The sequence below is a fragment of the Rhodnius prolixus genome, unplaced genomic scaffold (genome assembly GCF_049639745.1).
Source record: "Rhodnius prolixus isolate KJV_2025 unplaced genomic scaffold, Rpr scaffold_2, whole genome shotgun sequence".
In the NCBI taxonomy this organism is placed as follows: Eukaryota; Metazoa; Arthropoda; class Insecta; order Hemiptera; family Reduviidae; genus Rhodnius; species Rhodnius prolixus.
The window spans coordinates 44,591,707-44,604,642 of record NW_027411592.1 but is presented as its reverse complement, the minus strand read 5'-3'; the positions used below and the strand labels follow the sequence as shown (position 1 = coordinate 44,604,642).

The following is a 12,936-nucleotide window of genomic DNA, read 5'->3' as shown; positions in this document are numbered from 1 at the left end:
TTTGAAGCTCACCCTAACAATTTTCCAATCTTTGATTCTCCAATATTCCAGAATCAATTTTGTATAATTTTCGCATTATTCAATCTTTTCTATGGCCATGTTTCTAGAATAATTAAAAAAGTTACATTTAATAGTACATAATGTTTGCTGCCCGATTATTCATACTGTTGTCTGTAAAGAGGTAGACAGAGCGCAGAAAAGAACAAAAAATCCGGGTGTCCAATGTCCTTACTGACATAGGAAGTAGTGTATCCTGATTGCTTAAGACTAGCAGTTGAGTGTGCATATATATTCAGAAACATATAAACTATTCTTGTAGACTGAGTTTCTTCATTAATTTTTGTTTTTTTTATAGAATTTATTTATGCTTGCAAATTCAACTTATAATAAAAGTTATTCTTATTGTTGATTTTATCGAGCACTGCGATCCTAATTACATTTTCAATTTATTCTTATTCTTTCTTAAAGGTGTACGTCGCTGAAGCTGATGGCATTCCTGAATATGGTATGAACACAAGTCTAGGGAAAAGGCTGGTTGCTGTAAAATTCCTGTTACACAGTGCAAGTGAAAAAGAAAAGTAAGTTATTAATTTTTTTTATTATTTTTATTTTTTTTAAAAATCTGTAAATTTTGAGTTCTATCCTGGAATCAGCTTTGACAACTTTAATCATGTGGTAGAATCAAGTAATACTTGATTTTACCAAAGACTTGTGTTTTCTTTAAATTTATGGTATAATTTTTAGTAAGTTATAAGTTTTGCATGCATAAATATAAGTAACTAGTTTGAAAATAATTTTAGAGTTAATTTTAAATTCTTTTCATTTATTTTCTTTTAACTACGAAATAGAGTAATATTTACACTGTTATCTGAAGAAACCAACAAACTGTTGGTTCTTATATTTTGAGGCAAATGCTATTATATTTCAGAAGCCCTTGTTACTAAGCTAACGGAAAGTTATACTTGTTTAAATTCATATTTTGATTGGTCTTAGATAAGTAGCTTTTGATTTGTAAGTAGAATAAATTACCAAGTGAATCTGGAATGAAAATGACTGGTGAAATCGACTCTAAAGCAGCAATGACATTATAGCCGATTTATTTATTTATTTATTTGCTAAGCCGATCGCCAAACTATTCCTCCAGTAGTGTAGGTAATAATTTACTAAGTTCTTAAAACGCAGTTTCCATAATGGTTGGTTAGACATTTCTAACTGTAGCATTTTAGGTGTTAGGTATTGTTGATTACTATCTTACATCTGGTTGTAGATTTTTTTTTGAGTTGAGTCATTTGATAATTTATAAAGCGTTAAATGTTTAAATTTTGCAACAATTTTTACAATCTATCTAGCATTGCAATTTGTAATACGTACATTTTCTTGTTAACTATTTTAGGTGTTTCCACCGTTTAGTGTTTTTCATATAATTTTAAGACACTCTTTATCGTCTGGCTTAAGACTCGTTCTTCAGGGGCGAGTATTTTATCAATTGTCAAAATACTAAGGGAAAATGAAATCCCGTACGGAAGTATCTACCAAATAAAGCATGCCATTCTAGAAATAATTTCTGAAGCAGTGTGATTCAGTAATTTATTTTTATAAAATTCCTTGATTTAAAAAAAGAAAGAAACATCATATAAAAAGTAATTTCAAAAACAAAATAATAATCATTTTCATGTATTTAGTAATTCTTGTGCATGAAAGATTATTTTTTGCAAATTCTGGCTGATGGTAGAAATAGTTTGATTCTCTGAACGGTTTTTAAATTTTTACCAGCTATTTTGAAATTTGGCGAACCTCTGTTTAGCCTCTCATAATTGAATCCTGGACATTTGTTTAATATTAACCACAAAGGGATCGTTGTGATAAGATGGAAACATGAAAGCCAAGGCTCATTGAAGCCTAAAAGCAGTCTATTTTCTTTTCAGGGACCATTAGTACAGAATACAATAATTTAATGAATAATACTTCACAAGTTAGGATTAATATTTTTAAATAAAAATAGAGATCAAACATAAAATTCTAATTATTGTTCATTGGTGATTGATTCATTAATGCAGTAGGATGAAAAAAAAATGCCAATTTCAGTCAATACAATTATTTTATAATAACTACATTATAAAATATATTCCACACTCTGAAGATGCCCTATTCTCTAGGTCGAAAGCTCGGCAAAATAAAAAATCATGAATGAAGTTGGAATTATTCTTTTTCTTCCTATAAAATTGTAGTTTTAATGTATTTTTTGGTTGATCCTAAAAATTTAAATTTAATTTAATTTATTAGGCTGGATTTCCATCGAGATGTCAGAATACTTGGAGCCTTAGAAGATTTGAATATCGCTAGAGTGCTCGGCGTTTGCAGTAGAGATGAACCTTTGTGTGTAGTCATGGAGTATTTAGATCATGGAGATCTCACACAATTTCTAAAGACTCATGTACCAGCTGAAACTTCAAGATCATTACCTCTAGGTGTTAAAACATTAAGGTAATATCATATATCTCACTTCTAGTTAATTATAACACATCTCATAATGATAATTATATAATTGTAAGGCGTTGATTTAATTATTTTGCATAAAAATATAATTTATTATTCAATAAGAATACATTACTACTTTTGTAAGTCTTTGAAACCAGAAAATCATTTGAAATGTGAACACATTCTGCTTTATGTTTATAAATTTCAATTAAGACATTGTTTTAAGAATTTATTTAAATTATTTATTTATATTTCTTCTTTTAGAACTTGCTGTACGAGACTGATTTAGATAAAATTTATTGAATAATAATTATATGATTTAAAAAAACCAAACAAACAAAACAACAGCATCTTATTTTAAGCTTAAGATTTTTTTTTAGATAGATATTTATTTCATTGTTTTGACCTGCAATAATTCATGTTGTCACAAATACTTCTTATAATTTCAATGTTTATGATCAATGTTAATGTTTTTAGCTTCAACTGTTTACTGTATATGGCGACACAAATAGCATCTGGCATGAGATACTTAGAGTCTTTAAATTTCGTACATCGTGATCTCGCAACAAGGTAATTCTTCTATTAGTTTATTTATTTGTTTTTCAATTAGCTGTTTTTGTGGATGCAGTTTAAACTGCAGTTTAGTACTATCCTTAAGGCACACATAGACTATTGTAGCTGTGATAAATTTTAGTTCCTTAATCTTTCGAGATATAATCAATTTTATTTCATTTTTTGAAATGTTAGCAAGAAAATATTTAAAAATAAAGATAAATTAAGAGATGTCACAATTCTGGTACATTAAAAAATCTATTTGCATAAGCAAATTTAGACAATTCTTTTACATAAAGAATACATACATAAAAAAGTGAAAAGATTTTATTCAGTTTTGGATTAATGGTTAGTAAATTGTCTCATTTTGGGATAGTCAGTTTAATAAAACTCCATTGTTGGTTAATAATATAATTCGCCGCTCCCTTAATTTACCACGAGTATATAATTATTTGCTCACATTAGGAAAACATCTAACATAAAATCAGTTTAAAGAAATGTTTAAACTTTGATGAATGTTATCTAAGGCTTCTTATGATAAATTTAGTTTTTTATTTTATTGATCTAGTTTTTGTGCACGCTTTTAAATACATGCTTACAAAATGTAGGGTTTTCTACTCGTGCACGGAGTACGTTATTTTCTTAATTAGTTTCAAATAATTTTTCTAATTTACACTGAAAATCACAGAAAGTTGACTGTGTTATCTTTTTAATTTCTGGCTTCCAAATATAAACAGATAAAAATTTATGCTGTTCAAGACAGTCGCATTTCTCTTCCAATTGGCAACGCCAGGTGATTGTAAAGTTAATTACCTATTTCCTCTTCACTCACAGGAGCGGAGTCATCTTTCTTTCCATTCTCATTTCCATTGTTCTTACCAAGGTTTTTGGCTCGAAAACCTTGGTAATATTTCAATTTGAGTAAAGATTATTGAGTAAGTTTAGCTCAGATCAACGGAGAAATTGCACTTGAAATGGAAATCATATTTAGCATTGTTAAAGAAATTAACCAAGTTATCAAGACATGATGAGGGTTATGGTTATGGTGTGGTGTTTTTGGTTGATCTCTTTGAACATATCTAGTTCTGGCTGAATTTAATATTTTATATTGGTCCGTTGTTTATGTTACTAGCTGTGATTCAACTACTTTATTAAATACATTACATTACTTTCCTTCATTTTATTCCTAAAAACCGTTTATTTCATTAATAGTTTTTTCATTGTTTGCAATAACTAACTGAACTTATGAGAATTTATTTTGATAATTATGTTTTAAGACTATTCATTTTATTATTCTTTGATGAAAAACGAATATTAAAATATTTCTTATTCATAAGTCAAGTTGCTACTTGTAATTGCGATAATACAGGGTTACTGTTATTCTGACGTAATAATTTATGCACAACCAAATCCAGGTTTTGCTACTTAAATAAAATAACTAACTTTGTATTCATACTGTTATTGTTGGTCAGCAAGAGTAAAGCAGCGGAAAGGCGGCTGCTTGGAGCTAGAATGGCAAAGGAAGTTTTGTTTACTTAGTAACGTTTCTCCCTTCTCTCTTACTGTGTACAACACTACTCGTCAGTCCCTCTTTCTGTTTGTTACCTTACTTATCTTACGGAGTGTATGGTACTTTAGTGGTACGGTGTTAGTGAGATGCTTGGTCAGCCATAGTGGTGGCCAAATATTTGCAGTACTTCGTCTCTTCAAGCCCTTTCTCCTTCGTTGCCTTCTGTCTTCAGGCCCTCTGTCTGACCACAGCCTTTTAACTACTCGCGCGTACACCTCTGACTCATTAGCAGCTTTCGCTTACGCTCTCCGAACTGTATACCTAACTGGCATTGTACTATTTTAAGCAACTATTACCACCATAAAAGTTCATCTAAAATTATGATTGTATTATAATATTTCTGTAGAGAAGTTTCATTATTTTTGTTTTTCATTCTTCTTAATATTTTTTAAGATTCCGCTTAATAATTCTTAATATCGCTTTCTGCTCTAAGAATGTTCATTCATTATATTACTGCGTCACATAGTCTTATCTAGTCATATTATCCATAACGTTTATTTAAATTTATTTAGGTAGTTCATTTGGTCAGTGCCTTAATTCATAATTTTCTTACAAAAAATATTATTTGATTTGGCCACGTTTTTAGAACAGAAATATGGTAATTAAAATTAAGTAGGTAATTTCAGCAATTTGTTTTCATTTAATAAAGTTCTGATTTTCTTTTTATATTTTCAAGAGAATGTATATTTTGAATTCTTATATTTCTTCCACAACACATTGATTTTGTAATCAAGCAGTAGAAATAAAATTGCGTATATATTTAATAATATGTCATTTCCGCCATAATTTTCTTTTACCCAATAATTTTAGAAAATCATCATTTACCTCTTCCTCCCTGACCTCATAGTTCCTGCTAGTCAGTAAAGGTGACTTTGGCACAGTAAAAAGAGCTGTGGGGTAAAAAAACATGAGTATTTCTGACCACAGATTTGTTTCAAATTAATTATTTAAATCAATTGTGGGCATTTAAATTTATTTATTAATTATTCTTCTTTTTGTTAAATATATAAATTTCTATTAAATTGCTGAAAAAATGAAATTTCAAATTATGTTTTGAACTAAATTTAAGGACATGATCTCGTACGTAACTTTACTTTTTCTATTGTAATCAGAAAATCTGGTTATATAATATGGGATCTTTAAACACTAAAGAGGCTCCAAAAAATACAAAAGTATCTAAAGGAAAGCGTGCGTTATCTTTCTCATCATATTATATGCGTTTATGTAAATGTCTGTTAATCATTTTCGTTATTTTTGTTTGTTACAGAAACTGTTTAGTTGGTAAAGGGTATCAAATAAAAATTTCAGATTTTGGAACTGACAATGAAGCGTACTCCAGTGATTACTATAAAGTTAATGGAAGTATGGCGTTACCAGTACGTTGGATGGCCTGTGAATCAGTGTTCCTTGTAAGTTTGTAAAAAAAAATAATAATGAAATTTGCTTTAAATGTTTATTAAAACTGTCAGGTAGGTTACTTGTATAAGGGTTGATCGTCAAAAACTGCACAAAAAACGTATCGTTGAAAAACACCAAACTGCGAGTAAAATAAAAATAATTAGGAATGAACATTTTGTCTTGTAACAACGATTTTTCCTCAAATATTATTATTTTTGTCCAAGGGGAAGGTCCAGGCTCTGTATTCCATTGCTGCGTTTACAGAGCTCACTAGCTAGTGGCTTGCAAACTAACTAATCTTTGTTTGGGAATACAGGATTTGCTGGTACAGTTTACTCGGAACATTAAGGTAGTTCTTGAGTGCGTACCGGGCCTTGCTGGCTTCAGAGGTACGAAATTGTTATCAGTTGGCCGAGAAATGGAGGCATTGGTTTTTAACCTAAGAATTTTAGTGCATCCTTAGCCAGGAGAAGAAAGGGAACAGCTGTCCCCTTGAATACCCTGTTTGATTGCATAATTATCGCGAGGTCATGATATATTTGGCTCCCTGCTGCCAGTGAGGATCATATTACAACAAAGATTAGTTATGAAAGAACCTGGACCTGGGTGTAGGATTTACCTACCTGCTAGATTATCTGAGGGATGGTTATTTCTTGGCTGTAGGGCGTTGGAAACAGGGCCCGCCCCTTGTCCAATAGTAATCGTTCTTGTTTTCTTCAAAACTACTAAAAAGCACCCGAAACAATCGAGTGATTCTGCCATCAATAGTCACTTTAGAAATGGAGAATTCGGCATCCCTCTAAATAGGATGTGATCGATATGTGCTGAATTTAGTCACTTTAATTACTTTATTATTCATAATTAGTTCTTTATAAAATACATAAAATAAAATTGATTATATCTAATTTAATTTTCAGGGAAAATATACGACAAAAAGTGATGTATGGTCGTTCGGCGTAACATTATGGGAAGTATTGAATTTATGTAGACGAAGGCCATTTGAAAACCTAACTGATTCAGAAGTAGTAGAGAATCTAGGCAGGCTACAAGAAGAGGACGAAAACTCCTTTGTATCACTACCCAGACCTCCACCACCATGCACACAAGATATAGCAGACTTAATGGCTGAATGTTGGCGGCCAGCGGATCATCATCGACCTACATTCACGCAAATACATTTATTTTTACAAAGAAAAAATCTCGGTTATGCGCCCATGGCTACGTGAGAAAGGGATCCGGGCGTTATCTACGCAGCGCCCGTTGTAAGATCCAAAACTTGTACGTAATTACTTTTTTTATAATTTCATTTTTATTTAGGAAAATATGTTAAACAAGAAATCAAAAACATATTTGCGCATAAACATCGAAAATTTTGTTTTATTTCTTTAAGATTAAAAGAAAAAAGAATACACTATTCTCTTGGTCTGAGGGCAGCAAAAAAAAAGTTGTTTAATTAAATAAAAGGTACAATCTAACGAACTTAAAGTACAGCTAATATACTTTGGAATAGTTAACAAAAATATATATACCTTAACTTTATCGTAACGTAATTAGAATTGTTGATTTCGAAAAGAGGTACTGCTAAAATGATATGATTTAAATAATTGCATTTTTCGAATTATTTTTAAAAATACTTGGAAAATATGGTAAATCTATTTAAGAAAATGAATGTATAAATGAAATTTAAAAAAACAAAAATATTTTCTATATAAATGCTACCTTCTTCAACGTATTTTATAATATGTAAAAAACACCCGCTTCATTTCTTCTTATAATTAGGTTTTTTTGCAAGATTTATGTTATATTTTTATTACTTATTTCTAATAAAAACTTAACATAATTCTTAATTAAAATTTAATTATAAAAGGCAACAATTTCATCGAATTAAGCACCACCTATTTTTGTACTTTCTAGAATTAAATACTGAAATTAAGAACTATTAATAAAAATTTCGCTTAGGTAAACTAATAATAAATTGAGCTTATGTGTATAAACAGAAATAACAAAAATTATATATACATAAATATTCTTTAGCCCTCACTACTAGAACCTTCTGTAATCAACTAATCTGAATGACATAAACTTCCAAACAACTTGTGAGTGTTAGCATCTATATTGTATACATATATGTTGTAATTTTTAAGGAATTGAATGACCAAGTTGAATTAATTTATTAAAACTTTTTTTTTTTTTTAAATTTCCTTTAGCCTACATAGATGCTATGTAACTTGTAGTAATATATTTATAAAGAAATTGTACATATTATATAAATATATAATGCACTTTTATAGAAGATAAAAATGATAAACGTAAAAAATCTATTTATTGTATTCACTTTTACAAAAGAATAATGTGCAAATTATTTTACAATCGTGTTTAACAAAACAAAAATGGTAACCTAAACGAACGTATAAATTTCAGGCGTTGGAATTAATTAAACCATTTATTTTTTCTTTTTTAATGTAAATATAAAAACCGAAACAAAAAAATCAAGTGTTAAAATATTGTTGTGAAGGAAATAATGAAAACATATCTATTTGAAAAGCTATACATTCAGACAGGGATCAGAATATTATTTAAAAAAAGAAATAATTAAAATGAAAAAAGAATATTTTAATATTAAAAAATTTATTTAAAATAAAAAAGAGCGGAAAAAAATTGAAGTAAAATATGACAATAACATAAATATTAATAAATAACAATATATTATATTGTAAATGCACTTTATTACAGTTTTTATAAAAAGATTAATGAGTAATTAATTTTTTTTCAATCGAATAATTTAAAATAATCATAAATCCAAAAATAAAGAGTAATTTTAAACACATTCTTTTGGGAAAATAAAGAAGCTTTTTAGAACACTAGTTGTAAAAAAAAGAAAACTATTAATAATACAAATAATAATGAGTGTTTTCTCTTCAAAAATAAATTTAGAAATATTTTTTAAATTTATATTGTATAGGTTTTTTCTTTAAGAAATAAAATAAAATTGTAATTTATTTAAGTTTTTAATTTTATTCATTGGCTGATAAAAGCGATGCATTGTGGCGACAATCATACTGACTGCTAGATGAAAAAAACAAAAATATTTATTTAAAAAGTCTATTAATAATTATAATAGTAAATATCTTTCTTCAAAAAATAGAATTTCTTTGACTAGTTTCTTTTCTGTGAATCTTTATTTTTAAAAGTCAATTGTAATTTTTGACTACACTCATACAATAACTGTCACTATCTGCTATCACCTATTTTCCTGTTTAATTAAATAAAATGTTAACAATAATAAAATATCGTTAACATTTTGCATCGTACACTTTATTTGAATTAATCATATAAATTTAAAACAAAAAACTGTGAAGAGAAGAAAGTGTACAATAAAAGAATTGATTGGAACAAAAAAAAAAAATACCGCATTTGTCCGGCTGTAAGATGGTCTTTGGATGTTAAGATATAACACCTACTTAAATTTTTCTAATTATTTTTGCCAACCAATAAACTAAATAATGAATATAACAAACATATCTCCAAGTGGGCATCGCATGCAGAAGTATAGTTACATCTTTAGTACTAACTACTCTTTTTTTTAAAAGAAATCTATTGGCCATTCTGTGGGACTCCAACCTGTCCAGTTTGGTAGATCGATTAGGATTTAGTCTCCTCGTCTACATACCTTTGAAAAATAGCCCATCAATCCAATCTCAAGGGTATATTCAAGAAAGTTAGACTCAATCCTAATTATGTTATTTTATCCTAATCCAATTTGACAAAGGTCATTTTGTAATCCTTCGCGAATTTAAACTCATGACTTGGAATCGCATGACTTCATTAAAATTATTACTTCTAAATGTTTGTTCATCTTTATGATCATTTCATTTTCTTTATTTTTTCTTCAACTTCAAGTAAGACTTCAACAAAGTTTTTTTGTTAAAATTAACTAGTACAAAATGTTTTCATCTTAATTTGTATTCTTAAAAATTTGATTTCAATTGATTAATCAATCCACTTAACTTGAACAATATTGCGTTTTCTTTCACTTTTTTTGAAAAATTAAATTTACGGTTGTTTTATGAATTTTATAGAAATTAACTTGAATGAACTAAATCCGGTTTAGATAAAAGATGTTCTAGACTATAACTTAAAGTAGCGATCCCTTGGAAGTTCAATAAATTTGTAAAAATCCAGAATATTAATTTAGAAAGCCGTCATTATTTTCTAGAGAATGGATTTATGAATTGTTTGAAAACATCTTTTTTGGAGAAGAGTTTTTATGTTAGCATTGGCCAACATGACCATTATTTAAAAAAGAAATCTTACAACACTTATACCTTCTAAATCTTGTACAAAATGTGGATAGCACTCTTTTAATTTCTTTTGAGGAAATACCGCTGCCTTTTCTTAAGGATTCTGAGTATTTCCTATGTTTAAGGATTCTGCCTTAAGACTAGTCTTTCTCGTTTTGGGATAATAAACTTATAGAGAAAAAGTTATTCAAACAAACTATCGTGAATCTGCAACAAGTGAATTCATTTGGACAATATTATTATTTATTTAAAAAAAACATTGTTGGCTTGAATTCTATAAGCTTCTAAATAATTTTAAATTCTACAAAAATTTATTTTGTAACCAGGATTTTAAGCGCAATCGCATAGTGCTTCAGAATCCTTTTTTTTCCAAAATTCTTTTATGTATTATTTATTATATAATATATATTTCTTTCACATAAATTACATTTCTTAAGTAATTGACGGCACAGAAATGTATAAGATTTCTCTCTAAATGTTAAATTCCTAGATGTCCACCTCATTGCAGCTTGATATTTACGGTAAAAAGTAGAATCGCTTCTAATTTTGTTGAAAGAGAAAAAGAAAAGAAAAGGCGACATACTATAAAAAAGAATAAAAAAACTTTTTGAAAAGGTTTTTACAACAAAATATACCTCATTGTAAAAAAAAAGTTATAAACAAAAAAGAACAAATTAAACAAAAAATAAAATTCATACCATGCATTTCACAAAACATACTAAAGTGTACCCTCTTTTTTAAAACTTGAGATATAATGTAGGATTTCGTAAACAAAAAAATATATATATATATGTAATTGAAATAAATATATAAAAAAAGAAAAAATGTATCTATCACTGTCACATTTTTAACAAAATAAAAGAGGAAAATTAAACAAAATTGTCAATAATTGTTAATACTTCGTATAGAACTTTATGTAATAATTTCTAACGTTTATTTTTTAGATCTTTGAATAATTGCATTTGTAATTTAGGCTTTTTTTTGCTTTGTAATTTATATCAACAATTTATACATAAAAATTGTAAATATTTTAGAAATATTTAGTTTTTTGTTTATAAAAATTAATTACTTTTGCAATTTTTTTTTTTATTTTTTATTCATTATGTGATATATAGCAAAACCAACCTCAGTTTGGTTATGGTTTCCGTAAGCCTATTAAGTGTACATAAAAATCAAAAAATAATAAAATGAGAATTCTTATGAATATAATATATAGAACTGTGTTTATGATTTCATATGGTGAAAAGGTGAATACATTGTTACAACTAGGACCATGTCTGTTTAGTAACTTATTATTGGAGGAAGAAAAAAAAATAATAAAACATATATGTTACTATAAATAAAAAAAAAAATTATTAATTAAAATTAAATCTTGTAAGAAAGTGAAAAATTTATGTATTTTTTACTTAATAACTTTTTTTTTTTAAGTTATCTAAAACTAGTCATAAATGAATAGGTCTTGTAGTAGTTAAATGTGGACTATAATAAAATTAAATAATAATAATAAGAACATGGAACAACTGTACATGTAATGTTATGTATATATAATTAGTTAATAACTTGTATTTGTACTGCAAAAAAAAAGAAAAGATTCATAAATGAAAATGGAATATTATTTATAAGATATATAAATAATAATTGTGTAATATCTGGATTAAGTCTAATATACATACAATTAATATAATTGGCTATTATTTAAGTAGTTTGGCACTGAGAAACACAAATAACATTCATTATTACACACAAAAGATAAATTATTGTTCTAATGTTATTGTGCACAAAAACCAAAAAAAAAAAATACATTAATAAATAAATAAAAAAAATCTTTGAAAGTTATTAAAAAAGAAATGTACAAATATTTTTCCTATTTTAAAGGTTTCAAAAAAAATGACTAAAAAGAAGCATTGACTTGTCGCTTATTAATTTATATATAAAAAAAAAAATCTTTTTCTATAATCTATATATTTTTTAATGATTGCAATAAAATTTATAAAACGTGCACAATATAACAGTTCTAATTATTACAATAAAAAAAAAAAGAGAGAAAGTAAAAAGTGTGTTAAAAAAATGGAATCAACTATCTAAACTACATATCAGACTGTATTTGAAATGTATTATGTGTCTAAGTTATTCCTTTTTTATTTTTAATTTTTTTTTCTTAATTTATTTTACCCAAATTAAACAAAACTTTAGGGGTAAAATTTACAATATTTCTAATTTCTAATTTTTGACTTTGTATATATTATATAGAAATTCATATTAGAAGGAATTTGACGACCACACTGTTTAATAAAAATAAAATTAAAAACAAAAAATAGTCTGATCATTTCATTTAGTTAGTTCCTTTACCGTTTAGTTGTTTCACAATGTTTCCATATTATTATTTAAATAATAAGTATAACGAATAACGAAAATATTTACTGATTTCAGTAACTTCAAAAAATACTGCATTGATCTTGGTGGTTACGATTATAAGCTTTCCACCGTTTGCTATCATCAGATAGCATTAGTTTTTTAACATGATTTTTGTGTTTATAGTTAATCAGCTCATGATGAAATAAATCTATGCCCATGATCTACGATTTTAAAATTGACCAATTTGAAACTACAAATTTGGGGAAGTTATGAGTTATCTTT

At 27.2% G+C, this 12,936-nt stretch overlaps 1 protein-coding gene across 12 annotated transcripts in view; it reads left to right on the top strand.

The window, feature by feature from the left end:
• LOC141449739 (discoidin domain-containing receptor 2-like) overlaps positions 1 to 12,147 on the top strand; it is a 556,155-nt gene extending 544,008 nt beyond the window's left edge. For all 12 annotated transcript variants that reach the window (XM_074119460.1, XM_074119461.1, XM_074119458.1 and 9 more), the window contains 5 exons: positions 469 to 578; positions 2,284 to 2,484; positions 2,956 to 3,048; positions 5,868 to 6,009; positions 6,916 to 12,147. In XM_074119460.1, the coding sequence (XP_073975561.1) occupies positions 469 to 578; positions 2,284 to 2,484; positions 2,956 to 3,048; positions 5,868 to 6,009; positions 6,916 to 7,224 (855 nt within the window). In that variant the 3' untranslated portion in view covers positions 7,225 to 12,147. The remainder of the gene's footprint in view (positions 1 to 468; positions 579 to 2,283; positions 2,485 to 2,955; positions 3,049 to 5,867; positions 6,010 to 6,915) is intronic.
• The last annotated feature ends 789 nt before the right edge of the window (positions 12,148 to 12,936 follow it).